This window comes from Lasioglossum baleicum, chromosome 12, assembly GCF_051020765.1.
Source record: "Lasioglossum baleicum chromosome 12, iyLasBale1, whole genome shotgun sequence".
In the NCBI taxonomy this organism is placed as follows: Eukaryota; Metazoa; Arthropoda; class Insecta; order Hymenoptera; family Halictidae; genus Lasioglossum; species Lasioglossum baleicum.
In genome coordinates this window covers 12,104,489-12,121,411 of record NC_134940.1, presented here as the reverse complement: position 1 = coordinate 12,121,411, position 16,923 = coordinate 12,104,489, and the positions used below count along the sequence as shown (strand labels likewise).

General features: G+C 40.1%; 2 protein-coding genes across 6 annotated transcripts; one reads left to right on the top strand and one right to left on the bottom strand.

Annotated features, from left to right (window-relative positions):
- Positions 1–2,781: 2,781 nt before the first annotated feature.
- On the bottom strand, positions 2,782–10,117 carry Lap1 (leucine rich repeat containing protein 7 lap1). Of its 5 annotated transcripts, none has more exons than XM_076435955.1 (11): positions 10,037–10,117; positions 9,048–9,935; positions 8,532–8,698; positions 8,035–8,460; positions 7,252–7,963; positions 6,676–6,866; positions 6,365–6,478; positions 5,730–6,162; positions 4,811–5,634; positions 4,480–4,551; positions 2,782–4,388 (listed from the first exon to the last, which is right to left on the bottom strand). In XM_076435955.1, the coding sequence occupies exons 3-11, from the start codon at positions 8,685–8,687 to the stop codon at positions 4,212–4,214; spliced, it is 3,105 nt and encodes a 1,034-aa protein (XP_076292070.1). In that variant the 5' UTR covers positions 8,688–8,698; positions 9,048–9,935; positions 10,037–10,117; the 3' UTR covers positions 2,782–4,211. The 5 variants fall into 5 exon arrangements, with proteins under 5 accessions (XP_076292070.1, XP_076292073.1, XP_076292074.1 ...); XM_076435958.1 differs by having other exon boundaries at positions 4,811–5,631; XM_076435959.1 differs by lacking the exon at positions 6,365–6,478.
- On the top strand, positions 10,117–16,862 carry LOC143214657 (RUN domain-containing protein 1). Its single transcript, XM_076435975.1, has 10 exons — positions 10,117–10,634; positions 10,734–10,918; positions 10,994–11,087; positions 11,157–11,324; positions 11,737–11,917; positions 11,980–12,074; positions 12,152–12,901; positions 12,973–13,070; positions 13,169–13,263; positions 13,325–16,862. The coding sequence occupies exons 2-10, from the start codon at positions 10,764–10,766 to the stop codon at positions 13,429–13,431; spliced, it is 1,743 nt and encodes a 580-aa protein (XP_076292090.1). The 5' UTR covers positions 10,117–10,634; positions 10,734–10,763; the 3' UTR covers positions 13,432–16,862.
- The last annotated feature ends 61 nt before the right edge of the window (positions 16,863–16,923 follow it).

Sequence of the window (16,923 nt, the reverse complement as noted above, 5' to 3'; positions counted from 1 at the left end):
AAAATAATTTTATACCCAATAATTCAATGGCATTCCCTCTCTCGCTTCTAGATAAATCTGTAAAAAGGGTCCGCCATCCGAGAATTGAAATGCAATAAAAAGATAATAAAATTTAAAATTTCAATCGCCTAATCCACCACCAGATGAACACTCAACAAACCTAACTCGCGTGCAAATCAACAGAATCCGACAATCGACGAAGAACAAATGCAAGTTTCCCGTTTCAATAAATATCTCTCGTCTCTATCACAACTCTCGCAAACGACGAAAACCGACGAAGAAAACGGAGAAAAAAGTTAGGATAACAACGGACAGAGAGAGTACCGATAGAAACACTGACGTGATCGGGTACGTTAGTTGATCCGCCCCCTCAATCATACTATACTTATCTCCCAATATGACTAGGTGTATATAGATTATTATTGGTAATGTAGTTTAGTCCAAGAGTGTAAATGCAAAGCTGCTTTCCGTAGAGATAGAAAACTACGTGCGCTCGTTCAAAAGAACAGAACCAAAAAGAAAAAAGAAAAAGGATACGATCGAAGAGAAGCAACAGAGTACTAATCCTCTTTCTCCATTAAACCGGTTCAAAATCGCTTACGAATACATATCGGACACACAGCTTAACTCAGAAGTCCCCGGATCGTATATACGATAACTCTCACTAAGAATACCTCATCGTCAATCGAGTATATTAGTCATTTCAAAGATTCTTTTACAAAATACACAAGCAAAAGTCAGGATAAAAAATAATTGCTTCTGTTCTCTTTTTTTTCTCCTCTTGTTTCCCGCCGTTCCGTTTGGAAAAAATATCGCCCGCCTGTGTAGAATATACATATGTATTGTTACGTGTATAATATCGCGCGTTTGCAACCCCCATAGACGGGGGATGGGTTTCAAACATGAAGGAAGTCTTTCTGAAAATATACATTTTACCGCCGTGATTCTCAATTCTGGAAATGTCCAAGCCTCGTCTCACGGTCCCGGAGAGAAAAAACGAACGCATGCTGGACGATCACGAAGCTCGGAGAATTGTAGAATAGAGTAATTACCTTATTGTTGTTATATATATATATATATACTATTAGATGATTGCATAAGTTCGTGCACGATTTGTAAATAAACTTCAATGGTTAAATTTTAAAGAATACAACTTTATTAATCAATTATACATATAGTCACCATTCTTTTCTAATTGTAGAAAATTTAACCATTTTCTAATTTTAATTTAACCAATCTTTAACCAAATCTTTAACCAATCTTTAAAATTTAACCATAGAATTTTATTTTCAAATCGGGCACGAACTTGTGCAATCATCTGATATATGTATGTATGTATATAAATATGTAGACTTATATACATATACATTTGAAGTCATGCTCAACAGACACACACTCATAAATACGCCTCGGCTACCATAACTTTTAACTGCAATTGATAATATGTTACTTCAACATTAACACAGGGCTGTGTGCGTATGTGTAATTAATAGACTGCGAATCTTTATGCAAAATAAAAATGATCTGCATCGACTTCAAGACGAGACAGTTCAATACAAAATTCCTTCTGTTAATAATTTGAACAGATTGTAAAGCATGTACCAGTAACATTCACCTCCTCATTCTTGCCACAAATGCATAAAATCCGCAGTCTAGTGATTAAATAAATATCTAAAGATAACAAACGAACAGTGAAAAATCTGATAGACTGTGTAAAATATAGAAAAAAACAAGACGTATGCACTGAAGATCTTCTGGAGTGCTAATTGAAAGTGTAACTGTATCTGTTGAAACGGAATAGTGTGAAGAATCAGTGCTGCGGGTGTTCATGAGAGAATTTGTGTTTTTCATGCTTTATCTGCTGGCAGTTGGTCAACAGACTTCTTCATAGTTAATAAATATTGCCAGGAATTAAAAAGCTGACAGTAGATAAAGTGTCAAGTGACTGCCAGTAGATACAACTATAATTTTACAATGAATTCGATGAATTCAAAGCGATGGAAAAATTATAAGAAATTTTCCAGCAGACTGGTGTTCTGCAAGATAAAATGCGATAGAAATAAACATCCGCAGCGGAACGAGGAGAACGCCTAGTTTGAGAATGGTCTAACAGTTTGCTATGCGAGGTAAAGTGAAGTGCAGTATCATTATCTTGCCGTAAAAGTCCCAGGATACAAAGAGCGTACTGGTTTGAACTGGTATGTCTTGGCGAAAACCGTTCTGCATGTGCTACACATCGTTACAACCTTTCTAAAACATTGATTCTCACAGCTCTACCCCATTTACATTGTGAAGAACTTTCATTTTGTCTGTTACAGATCTACTAACATAGAAAAGTAGCGTTTTTTCGGTATTACCCTTACACGACATACTGTTGTCTGGAAAAACAGTTTTCACCTACGAAGGTACATTACAACTTCTGTTCCTTTAGCATAGGGTGAATCGAGTATCATAATAATTCACAACCACAACGACAACGTTCTCGTCGAATAAATGTCTAACATCGGAGTCTTGAAACGAAGAGGAAGACAAACAATACAAAGACGAATAAAATAATACTTAAAACATATGTATATATAATATATACTTTTCTTTTTAGACCTCGATAAAGTAAACGTATCACGAATCCATGGCAAGCAAAACGCGCATAAAATTGCCTCAGACAACCAATAAAAACGATGCACAAAACGAAATAAAAAATTACGGCACATTGAAGAATACTTTTCTCTCGCGCACGTGCTTTTGCGCGCGGCATCTCGTAAAACAACACAAATTTATTAAAAAAAAAAAAACAGAAAAAGGAACTCGCTCGTCGTAATCTCTGTGCGTCTCAGATTCGCGCGATAGAATGTTTCACAGAACACAAAACATTTTTACCCATAAAAATATATATATATATATATAAAAACGGAAAAGTGTGCAAATAACCCATCCAACTATCAAAGATAATGTTGCGTATCATGCACGGGGCGAGTCGCCAGAAACGAAACGCGTAAACGCCTTCATTAGAATCGCGGATGCACTATTGTCAACCAAACAAATATTCATCGATATTCTCAGAACTGTTTAAAGGTCGTCGATTCCTTTTTAAATATCGTAGTTTTAGTTTGATTGTGCCATTAATAGAAAAACACCGACGACCTTCAAGCAACCTTGAGAATCACATTTGACCTACATAATTCTTGTGGTCATCTTTTACTTCAACAGAGGCGTTTTGGCGTTCCATTCGTCGCGACTAACTCGGTACATACATAATATATATATGCACAGTATATATATACTATAATTGCTTTGTATGTATGTATATGGTTAATAAATAGTATTTTGTTTCTGGCACATTGTCAGCTCTCCACGAGGAGAACAAGCGAGTCCACGCGAATACAACCAACACCATAAAACAACATAATGCATATGTTCACGGGGTCAGTGGTTTCTCCTTTCCCCAGAAAGGGGCCGATGGGAGAAAGGTTTGAACTTATCTAAACTGACCGCTAAATAGCCACTACCTTACGCTATCCATACGAATTGGCCCGTGAAGAAATATCCTCTTAAAAATAACTCTCTTGTACATCACAATGTTCAAACCACTTTTGCCTCCAATAATTGTGCAGGGGACCATGTTTCTAGTCTACTGTATACCCTAACGAATTGTTGTCTGTCGCTTATTGTTTCTCGTTCACCTTAAAGCGGGGCTTGAAACGGTTCCGAAAATAAACTGTTCTAAACTGTTATACAAAGGCTCCGATCAACACGGTCACGGAGAACCTTAACCTAAACATATAATAATGAAAATTTCGGTTCTTCGCAACAGTTATCGAACGTAAAGGTTCCTCAGAACCGTTTCAAGAACCGAAGTGGATGTTAGAACAGTTTTCAAGCCCTGCCTTAAACATCACGTGTGTCCGTGTATTTACGTGTATTTATGCGAGTCGTGTGCGACTACTGGAAGCCAAAAATTTTCTATTTCTCTGAACTCCCCACTCTCACCTTTGGTAACGCTGCCTCAGTCGTACAAATCAGTCGCTCGACAGTGTCGGAGAGAGAGCACGATCCTACCAACGTTGCAAACAAGCGAAGCAAACGAGAGTCCTCTTCATCGCCGCCGATCTTACTCCGTGTGTCGATTATCGTTTAACAGAAAAGATAGAAGGTAAAGAGAGCTTACGTCAATCAGTCGGAATCCCAAAAACCGATCAACCGATGGTCTGGCGTCATTGGTGACGGCTGATCATCATCGATACCACGGCACCGGTCGCTCGAAGAACAGCCACGGCGTTGTTGTGATCCGATTTTGTGAAGTCTATGCCGTCCACTTCCAGAATCTTGTCTCCAGGTCGGAGAGTACCTTGTGCAGGACCGTCCGGGTTCACTTTGGTCACTATGATCCCCTGAAGACGCAACGGACGATGTCAGCCGGTTGTAGATAGCGTAGACAGTTCTTAGAAACATGATGCGTCGCTTCTAGTCTATAAAACTTACAGTTTCCGCGCCGGCAACTCCGCCAGCTATGCTGAAGCCGAGGCCCGGGTTCTTTCTGACTTGAACAGGCAACTGAAAATCAACAATTGTCTTAGTACTTGCCACTTTTGATCAGGCAGGGTATAGCCGGATAAGGTGGTCAAATGCAAGTCGGTACCCCTGCTACAAGGGCAGTTATAGGGAGAACATTTTGAACCGAATTTTCGACAGCAAAATCGATATTTAAAAAATTTAGGTATCAATTTTATAAAGATTCAGTGGTGAGTAGTTGCATTGTAATTAATAAAATAAAAAATCGGCTATACTCTTTGTTATATTTAAAATTACGTACTACGTTAGCATTTCTATGGGGGCCAAACATCCACTTGAACCTCGGTCTCCTGTCCGAGTTAACCGACTCGTTCCCTCCACCGATTTTGTACTTGTCGGAACAATTCAACTCGCTGAAAGATTTATTGTTCAACGAGACCGGCGTGCTACGACCAGAATTGACCTCGTTCTTCATACCCGTGGGGCTATTCGCATTCGCAGTTTCATTGGGAACACTTTTCAAGGGTCCATCCTGACAATCCACGCCTAGATTTCCAACCGGACTCGAGTTCGTGGTGTTCAATGACGCTAAGTTATCACAGGACGCATTATTGTTCACGGTCCCATTCATGATCTTCTTCGGCCGATCGGAGAACTTCGGTTGCATGGAGAGGGGGCTTCGGTACTTCTTGCCCGTTACAGGGGACGTGGGAATGCAGGATGAGTTCAACATCTTCAAACTCTCGTAATCCTCCGTGGAAGAGTTCATGCATTTGTTGGACAAGTCGCTGTTGTTGGAATTCGCGGACTCCAGGTGCTTCGTTTTCAAAATCGGAATTCTACTCGGTTTCAACGATCGATCGCCCTCGAAGGACTGCTCCTGGTCACTCGGCTCGGTCAACAAGTTCGTCTGATCGGGAGTTGAACTTGTTTTCCCATTGCTGATGGTCACGTCTGACCCGTCCGTGTTGGACGAGAACTTCTCGTTGCATAAACGCACGTATTCCTCGGCTTTGAACGACTCGTCGTTCCCATCATAGTTTGAAAATTCTTGAGACACCTTTAGGCTTGATATGTTCATGTCCGTTTGCGGAGAGACTATTGTTGGCGAGTCCGACTGACCTACTGAAGCAAGAATACATTTGAAAACACTATGAAATTGTTCGTTTCAAAATTTGTAATGCTTCAAGGTGTATCTAGCCTAACAGATGAATACGTACATTGGTTTAGCTGTTGGAAAAGCGCCGCTTTCTTGGAGAACGCGGCAGCGATATGATACGGCGGTGGTACAGGGGGAATTTCGTTCAATTTTGGCGTTTGTATGAGCATTTGATCGCCGTTGTTACTGCCCACGGCGAACTTCTCCGATTCCACAATCTTTGCCGTGTTTGCCTTCGAGTATTCGTCCGGTTTCCACGTGGAGTTTACGTAATCTGCTACTGTTGGAGGCTTGGAGAGATACTCTGATGTAGGGTTGCGAATGTACTTTGCTTCTCGGATGTCTGGGCTTTTCTCCTTAGCGAGGACTGTCTTGTTTGCCTCGTCCGATGACTCCTCTGACACCGACGGCTCTGTTCCGACATCCGTAGGGCTTGCACTCTTATACCCTTTTGATATGTTGCGGTCCGTAGGTGAAAGTGAAGCATGTGAACCCTGAAGGACACATATTTCATCATTCTATGTAAACATTAATTCAATGGGCGGCTTGCAATATTTTTGCTCCTTAGATATGTATCTATTGATTGGCCTTTATATTAGTTCGTTGGATGTGAAATGTCCAATTTTGAAAGGCAAATGTTACAAAGCGTTTTAACACTAATTTGCGTTTTAACGCATAATTCTTTTGAATCAATACCTTATTAAAGAAACTTTGCGAGAAACAGGTCCCAGTTTTTGAGGCAAGGTCCAGAGTAGTAGTAGCTTTTGCAATAATAGCTTCTTTGATCATTGTCTCCTGTTCTAAATGCATCTGGAAGTGTCAATCGCCAATTGTCTTGTATCGTTCGATTTTTTTGCGTAAACACAAAGCATACATAAAAAAATATCAATTTGATGACACCAATATTCTGTTCTGAAGTCATTTTTTGTGGTTTAAAATGACGCAAGTCTTGTATCTTTTGTACGAAAAACAGATGAAGCAATAGATTTGTCAGCAAGGATACTTACTCTTTGATCGTGAGCCGATTGATGTTGCAAATTGCGGGCATGCCTAGCGAGGTTGCGCAGCTCTTTGGGGTAGGGTGTTGGTGCTCGATGGAGTTGTCTAGGGATCTCGGATTCTACCTCAGCAGCAAAACATATTCTCTTTCCGGTACCAACAATCGAACTGGAAATTAGTCCTACAGCCGGCGGTATTTCTGCGCGTACAGAAACATAAAATCGTCTGTTGGGTTAGCGTGAAAACTGAGAAGATCGTCAACAGTCTACAGAAATATTCGTGGTTCTCTCAATCTTATACTTTACCATTTCATTCCTCATCTTCCTCCTCATTATCCACTAGCAGCAATAATATATCAGACATAGATGTTAAATACTTATTTGTAAAATTAATTTCGGTGTATATTCCTCTGTCCCACGTATAGAGTATTAACCCTTCCCCCCGATTGTCTCCTCCGAGGCATAATAAGAGTCAAAGTAGCTTCGAGTACAAAGGGTTAAAACTAACTCGAGCACCTCGAAGACCTGACCGCCAAAGCGCAAAAACACGGGACAGAAGAGGATGCACAATTTTCGGATACTCACGTTCGAGTTCCTGTCGCGGGTTCTGCGGCAGCATGAAGCAGCTCAATACCATCATGTCCTCCTCGCAATTGAACTCCTGCTGCAGTGGCACCAGTGGTTGACTTTGATTGTCGCTCAGCCATAACGCTTTCAAGTTATTCAAGTTCAGCATAGAAACAGGCAAGTATTTGATGCAATTGTTCACGAGATTGAGTACCCGTAACGAGGACAGGTGACCGAGCTCGGGCGGGACCCGGGTCAGATAGTTCGATCGCAACGAAAGCAACGATAGCGAAGTGCAGCTCCCGATCTCTGGCGGGAGGCACCTCAAGCAGTTATTGTCCGCGTTCAAACAGTGCAGCTTCCGTAGAAGTCCTATCGACGACGGTAGATACTCAAGGAAGTTCTTAGTGACTATAAGCTCCTCTAAGTTCGACATTTGTCCGATGTCGTTTGGCAGTGCGCTCAATTGATTGTGATCGACTTTGAGGGTCACGATCGTTCGCAGATAGCACAAGGAATCTGGCAACTGATAAATCTCATTGGAAGAAAGATGCATAATTGAAATATCTCGCCAGCCGTCAATCTCCGACGGGATCACGTGGATCGTGTTCATCGTGCAGTCGAAATGATTCAAACGGTATAGTTGATTGATGTTCACTGGTATACGTTTGATATCGTTCCCGTCTATCCACAGTTCGGTGAGATTGATTAGATCCCCGACAACCTCCGGCTGGAAACAGAGCAATCAATTAATCGATAAGAACTAATTATTCTCCTGCCACAAGTGAAAGGGGGACCTACCAATTCAGTGAAGTCATTGTTACCAATATCGAGTCTTTGCAAATTTATCAGACGACTCATGCTCTTTGGTAATGTCATCATGTTATTCACCCTGAGCTCCAGAGTTCGGAGAGCCGAGAGTCTCCCGAAGTTAGCCGGCAAGTATTCTATGTATGCATCGTTTATATATAATTCCCGGAGCTCAACGATGTGCGTGATAGCATCGGGAAAACGTTCGAAAGGATTAACACTGATATCTATGGAACGAAGGTTTTTACATTCTTTTATACTGTCCGGTAATTCTTTAATACTATTTTTACTGAGGTCTAGGTATTCCAGGTTGATTAACGACGCTATGGCGGGTGGTAACGTGGTGACTTCATTATCGCTAAGGGATAGTACTCGTAATTCATGGCACTGAAACAGTGGCCTTGGAAGATCTTTTATCTGCAAGAAGATGCATCGTTAATACTTTCGACAAACATCTTTAAAAAAAAACAAGTAAGGTTGATAGTTACTCTGTTACAATCCAGACAGAGCTTTTCCAATGTTCTTTCATAAATGAACACGTCGGGTGGTACATCGTAAAGATTACAGTGGCTCAGGTTCAGCTCGCAGATATCTTCTTCTTGTGCTCTCAGACATGCAGCGCACTGCCACCAAGCACTACCCATTTCATGTATAACTGAAAAACAATTTTTATCTTGATTAGCAAAAATTAATCCAAGATATGCATAGTACACTAAAAATTTCCTTAAATCTATTCAATCATCTAGAATTCATTCAGAGTATTATTACAATAGTTCTAAGCAATTAAGGGTAGAGTTACATAAGTCTGTCTGGGACTCGCACAATCCTGGATGGCACAAAGGTTCCCATGTCTGAGTGTACTCGATCGTTGGACCGCACGGACATGTATAAATGCTACATATAAAAACAGGGTAATCAAATTCTGTCCAAGTCTCGTAGAGGACATGACTAAGTATAACTCGACCCTTAAGGTTCGATACAAATTGAGGGAAAAAGGATAGTACCTATAATACTTCAAGAACGACTCCCCAAGAGCATCGATACACGTATGGCAAGCAGACAGGTCCGAAACAGCGCTTGACTCGCTAAAGACTATTGTTCCATGGGGTCCTCGGGAATCATTCGGCAATCGGTGCGTCGACGGTCCGTTTCTTTCGTGCCGGCTTCGCCAGGATCGTTTCGGACCGCATCATCGCGAAACACCACGGCACGCGACACAGTGTCTTTCCGTTCCGAAATCAGTATCGAGAACGAATCGCACAGGCTGCGACGATGTACCGATCGACACCGAGTAGATGTCAAGAGGTGCAGGTTATTTGATAGACTTCCTCAAGGACTTCTTTCATAAACATATCTCACTATTCACTCATCGGTGACGATCGTTTCCCGTGGTTGTCCTAACGACGACGATGACGGTATCACAAACGACAACGGTCCCGGACGCATTTATCGAACAAACGTAGCAGGTACAGGCCTATTACACATTGAATGAAAAACCTTCAAAGAAATGTAATGGTCCGTTCATAATGACTTCTTCACACGGTGTCCCGCGACGATTTATCTTCTCGAAACAGGCGCCTGGCGCTGGTCGCGTTCGAAGTTCGCTCGAAAACTATCGAGCTCCGGTTTAATGAACCGTTATTGAGTTGTCTCGGTGTAGCAGCCTGAATCGATCACAGCCAGATTTTTATCGTGTAAAAAGCGAGCCAATTCTATGCCAGGGTGCACCGTAGTTGGCAACTTTAAGCCGAGAGGGGATGATGTATCCCTACTCGGTCCTATACATAAATAGTGATGCTGAAATTCACCCAACTCTGTTCGCTTTGTCTGACTTCGACCTGCTTGATCGGGTTACGAAGAGTTACGAACTGCTTTCTTTTACGACCGCCAGTCTGTAATTGTTAATACAGTCTCTGTGTATTTAATTTTCCGTGTATTATACTCATTTAAGCTGAATAAGAAAGTTTAACTCGAAGAATTTGAATATTCGTACCTGATCGCAAGTTGAGAGACACTGTGGCTATACGAGAGATGGTGGTGGGAGGGAGGGGAATAGTTTGACGAAGCATAGATCACGGCAAGAGGTGAAACTCCCGCGTTTTTTGAAGACCGATGCGCATGCGCTCGATCAAAATGTTAAAGTATAAATAATAATACTTCTCGTTTTGTTGTTAAAAAACAACAGTCATTCTTTCTTAATTAATGATAGGGGCGTATAAAATGTATGTATTAATTGTGTGAATTCCTTGCCATATCTCGTTTCAAATATTGTCGCGCTTTGAGAAGCGGCAACATGGTGCGCGAATAGTATGTCAAGGTTGCTCAATCTAGAAGTAGGGACGCACACAATTTCGACAGCTACGTCGCCTCTAGTGTATTCTCTATACTCACACTTTTGACGCCATCCGTCATCACAAATCCATGATGGCGAGAATGGTTTGAGAACGCGCCTTACAGGGGCGCCTAATCGACAACAGTCGGTGACGTTTCCAGTAGCACACGTGCGCAGAAGTTAATTAATGGATTAAACGTGACGAAAAGGTGGAAGACCGAGAACGTTGTGATGTTCTCGAACGGGAATCAATTTTCTGGTATGTAGAAAACAAAGACGGGAACGGGTCTTGTTCGACTCCGCCGAGATCTGTTTCTAAGGAGGGGAACCGATCAATGTGAATTCGGATTGTATTTAGAAGAAAGACGAGACCGTAGACGATAAGAAAATGAGTGCTGAGGAACATAAGGGTTGCGAGGTAGAGGATATTGAGAATTCGGATGAGAGCGACAGACCCTCTGGGGAAAGGTGGGCACCAGTCGGAGCGAACGACTGCGACAATGATTTCGCCGATGAATATAAATATGTAGATAACATGGAGAAGTGAGTACCCCTTCTGCCAAATGTTCTGAACCTATTTAATCATTTCTGTAATTAAACAATATCTTTTTTTCGTAGTTTGTCGTACGATATGGAGAGGCTCAAGGTGCTAGAAGAGGAGCAGGAGATGCTTAATTCGTCCCTCATTGCACTCACCACTCATTTTGCCCAGGTATTGAATGCGTCTTAAAATACTTGAATCCGAAATGGCAATTTTCTCAGTTCTATCTTGGTTTTCTAGGTTCAGTTCCGTTTGAGACAAATAGTAGATGCGCCGACCAACGAGAAGGAAGCATTGCTCAAGGAGTTAGAAGAGTTTGCATTCAGGGGAATCCCAGATGTTCCAAATAATTTGTCACTTGATAGTAGATCTATTACTCCGACCTCTCCAGTGTCCTGCAAGCAAAGCGTAAGCTGTGCAATAATCTACCGTGCTAGTATTTTAATTTTTTTAGTATTAACTAGTTAAGTTTTCACTCTTTTTTTTGTTTGTTTTGATTCTGTTCCCACAACCATTTCCTCTGTGTGTTCGCCTTATTTTAATACAACTCGCTTTGCTTGTAAAATGCTGATATGCATACAAATCTGTGATACATTATTTTTTCCCTTATTTTCTAATGAAGTTTTAACCATTTTGTAGATAAAGTAATACCTGTGTTACATTGGGAAATAAATGTTTTTATACACATTGTTTTTTACATATGCTTTTGTTATTCTCAAGCTTTCAATCCTTGCCTCGTTTTTTAAAATTTTTCTTTTTGGTTTGAAACGATAATACGGAAAAACGAGAAGCTGATTGCTCAGTGTGTGGAATTTAACAGATATCCGGAGTGATTAATGATGTTGATGTCGAGTCTAAAATGGCTCTGCAAAGAACAAAGCAGAAAGAGCTGATATGCCAACTGAAATCTCAGTTGGAGGATCTAGAGAAGTATGCGTACGAAACAGGCGATGCAGATTTACCGCAGAGCATGATATTGGAACGACAGAATATCATAATTAGTAAGTTCTGCTGATATGTTCCGCACAGACTCCAAACTAATACTCCACCATCTGTTTTTCAGGTCATTTAAAAGAGAAATTAAATTTTAACGTCGACGATCTCTGCAAACTACCGGTTGACGATTTAAGATGGCAAGTAGATTATGCTATAAGTCAGGTAAATCATTTGACTCAATAGGACGCAGTAACGAGTGTTTCCTCGCAGATCAGAAAATTAATCGATCTCATTTGCAGATCGTTAGTCCCTTGAAAATGAAGGAACAACTGGTGTCTCAACTGAAGACGCAGATTACGGATTTAGAGCGGTTTATAAATTATCTTCAAGGGGAGGTTAGCACGGAGACTCTAGCGTGCACCTGTGCCTGTCCGGTTCACACTAGCGGCTCCGCAACTTCTTATGCCAAGAGTGCGTTTAAGAACAAGCCGATAGAGGAGGAAAACACGACGAAAACCATCAACACTGTTAAGAAGGTGGTCGCTCTGTTGCACATGTTCCTGGTGTCCCAGTTGGGATGCGGAAGCGAAAGGGTGCGACGAAACTTCAAAAAAAATTCGGTGCACAAATGGCGTGACCTAAGAACCAGGCTGGACATAGCCGTCGAACACGTAATAGAGATGATCGCGGAAGTCAGTCATCCGGACGACGATGACACTATTAACGAGAACGAGTACGCCTCGGATTCCGACTCTTCATCCAATTGCAACGCCAGAGTAACATCTGCTGTGAGAAAGCACTTAGCAACCTCCATACGCGACTTAATGCAACACGGATTGATGTCCGATGTGCGTGCCAATAGCGTGGTACCATTTGTGGGTTGCTTCCCGCAACGACACTCCTCCACTACCAATTTAATGCACGCTTGGGAGCTAATACTGAAGTACTATGAAATTAAAAACGGCCACCGTTACAATTCTAGTCCGGCGCAGAAATTATCTCAAAGCTTCAATCTAGATCTTACTGGGAGAATTGTATCCTCGAAACAGGTACTCCGCTGTGGAATCCAATGCTTGCGGATTGCCAGTGTAAATTTCTAAAACATTATTAAAATTTCTAGAGCCTGTTGACGACTATCGGGAATATCATTGCCTCGCATAGCCCTTACAAAAGAAGCTACGATTCCCATTTTAAAGCGTTCATATGCGCGTCCCTGAAGTAAGTAGATCGTACACCTATCCCCTGATTTACACACTTGGCTTCTTTTCGATTTACACGGTATGTACACTGAAGAACTCATCGATGATTTATTTCAGCGCTAAGAAACTCGTGGCCTGGTTGAAACTGATCCTGCAGTGTCAGTACCTCCTTGAGAATCATTATGCATCGTGGAGTTACGTCGTGAAAACAGGTATAATGGGATATTGAAATGAACACTGAGGCGAACCTGACTCTGTTATTATTGCAAACAGGTTTCCAAGATGCGTTTCACACTCTCGATCGTCTTACCAGCTACAAGTTCGATTTACCGGTGGACCTGGCAGTGAGACAATTTCAGAATATAAAGGACGCGTTTTGATTGCGAAGCGAGACGATGTTCGTCATTCAGCGACTATGAGGTAGTCAATTTTAGCGAACAAAGTACACGAGCAACGTAAACGAGAATCAGTACATTTTAACTTTACGTTGATATTACGCGGATCCATTATATTTGAAAAAGTTTCCTTTTGTGGAAGACATTCCTTTCTGTCATTCCCTAAGGGCACGTTAGTGGAAGATTGTTGCGACGCAATAACGTAGCTGTAATAATTTCGAGTATCAGTATTGCTGCGTTTAATCCTCGGGGGTCTGGGCTTTTAATTACTCTGTTTTAAGAGCATCTCGCTCTACGAGATCTTAAGGAGGGAGATAATCTGATGCCTGGCGGAGACTTGAACGAATGACTATATATAGAGATATACATATACGTGACTTAACAGCACAGGTATAAATGCAATGCTGCCTGATATAATATGGACTGATAATAACGTATTACGTAGTTATTTTGAGGTACTTTTTCCGAATACTGCACGTTCTCGAGAAACAAATGAATCTAGATATTTTCTTTGTACCGATTGAACGACTAACATTAAATAGAATTGAAAGTCACGATGATCACTGTAATCAGAATTAATCGAGGATTCCGTATCGAATCTTCCTGCGGAGAACGGCAAAGAAAGTCACGTGTTATTCTTACTAGATATCAAATGAAAAAACCAAAGACCAATATGTTTCATTTTCGATCATTGAGATGAATACTGTTCTTTAGTTTGTAGTACCTCTTCGCATGTTAAAGTTGATGAGTTTTATGGTAACATATCATTGAGACAGTAGTTGTGAATCTTGTAACATATAAACAGTATACACCGCGCATAATCGTCGATGTTGTAATATATTGTCAACCATTTTATCTTCGTTGTGTTTCATAAATCTTTATCGTTGATTTGTTCCTTCATTTTCTCGCGTTTATATATTGTATATGCGTTGGCGTAAATTTGTAAGATGCAATATTTAGTTACCCGTCACTGTTGAGGAAAAGAAAGAGAGTTTAAAGATCGGGGTCTCATTTTACGGTGCAGATCGTTAAAAAAATCTGTATAACTCGTTACATTCTCGTATGCAGCTGAAAGTATAGGTCTTACTGAAATTTCTCTCAATTATACATATACATATATAACAACTGTTCCTAATTTTACCACGTTGAATAATGGTAGAAATTTAGTGATAGAACACACGCATTGTCTTCGGCTAGGTAGTTGAAAATTTACTGGACATACACATACACCTAATTGCAGTTATTCTATATGCAGAGTGTCTCAAAAATGTTGTACTCCCTTGAAAAGGGCGATTCCTGAGAATATGTGAAGTCGTGAAGTAAGTAACTTTTTCCGTTGCGAAATTCATCCGCTATTACCGTGACCTGATTGGTCTGTGTTTTTCGTTAACATATTCGCAAAGGAAAAAGTTACTTCAAATGATCTCTGAAATCACTCCTTTCAAGGAAGAACTTTTGGGACACCCAGTATATAAGATGCATCACATGTATGAAACTCAAATGCATTATACAATATAGATATATATAAATTATCTGCTTTTTATATATACATAATAATTTGACATTAGTTTATTGAAGAGAAGATGTGCAGAAATATATTTATGGAGCAATGTATTTCAAGTTTTGTACAGCAATCTATCCTAATAAATCCCGAGCAATAATTCCCGATGTACTTATGCATAAGTGTGGGAACAGGACCACGTGAGGAAAACTCTCTAATCGTAAGCTTCTATCAGAGAGTATCTGCTTCTATTTATCCGGCTCGTTTTCATCTACCTGCCTCTTCCTCGAAGAGGAACAAAGGGGAAAGAAAGCGTGAGGTAACAGCGTCGTGGAAGGGGAAGATGGGAGGACACTGGTACCGCTTATCCTCCTTCGACGCGCGAAAATCTGCAAATATTTAACTGTTTGCACTCGAATGGTGACTCTGAGACACAAGCAAAAATTGCCATACCATTATTCAAAACAGTTTTAATATTATTTTTGTCTGTCTTCTATAAATTGTAAAAAGTTCAACTGTAGTATGAGAAAACAGGTTCAATGTGATGTGCACAATATAAAAAAGATTATATAGAAGAAAAATGATCTGGCTTGAAAGAAATATCCAGAGGTGCCGGCGGGATTCCAACCCGCGACTATATACATACGATGTTCGCGGACAATGAGCCACTGCGGATATCTAACGCTTCCAAAAAATCAACATAACGAAAACAAAAAATGCGTGTTTCCTAAAAAAATTGCACCGAGATCTACGATTTTCCCTGTATAATTTTAAATAACTTATTTTCTTGAAATATGATTCTCTACACTCTACACGGAGAAAAAAGGAACACCGTGTAAATTAGACATCGCTACATATATATTTATATATATATTTTTTTTTTGTTCATTTTAGTCTGATACTTATGAATTTCATCTCGGATCTTCAAAATAGATTATCGAGGAATCTCGATGTTCTTACAGCGATTAGATTACAGTTTTGTTGTACATAAAATTCAGAATAGAGTCTACATTGTCAATAACGTATCTGAACTCAACGAATGTATATAATACCAGAAGTTTTCTTTCTTGGTCGCCGACGATACGCGTTTATGTACGTACCATCATAAATATTATATATATCACGTACAATACTACTTATACATACAGGATACAAGTACACAGATGTAAGAGCACAAACTTGGTAGAAGTTCTTCTTCTCTTTGTTCACAATATAAAAGTCGTGTATAAAAAGGTTTATGGAAGAGCATTCGGATATTGCATTCACATCTTTTTTCTTTTCACTCATCTTCTTTCTTTTTCTCTCTCGTGTATTACATTTACTATTTTGTTAATGCTCAACCAAGAATTACAGTGGAATGAAGAACATTCGGTAGCCTATTGCCGATGCATAATATAGGATACAACATTCATAAATGAATAGACTGGTTATAATACATTTACAGAATACAAGAATAAGCAAGGATTACATTTAATATCACTTTGAAGGTGCTGACGTCGTATCACAAAAGTCCAAAGTAAACGCCTCTGCTATCCGATCGAAAAAAGAAAATTTCACTTTGCCGTAAGAAAAATGCATTTAGGCGCATTATACGTTTCGTAGAGCAAAATAGTACCCTAAATCAATTCTATGTTACAGTCGAAACATTCATTTAAATATCGCTTTGCAGCACAGTAATGATTTACTTTCAAACCTTATGTATAACAGTTGCACAGTATACACTCACTTAAATGTTTCATTTCATATTTTTTTTCTTTACTGTAACATTTGTCATAATAGCTTTCATTGATATTCTTCGTACATTAAATAGGCTATTTTTTTGGTACAGCAACGATCTAACATCTAACAATTAAGGACAGTTTACACATAACGTTGCTAAATATAAACCCATTCTTTTCTTTATGGCCAAATCGTTCGCATAGCTATATAAATTCAGTAATATCTGTCTTAGGCTTCAGCGAAACGTCATTATCATA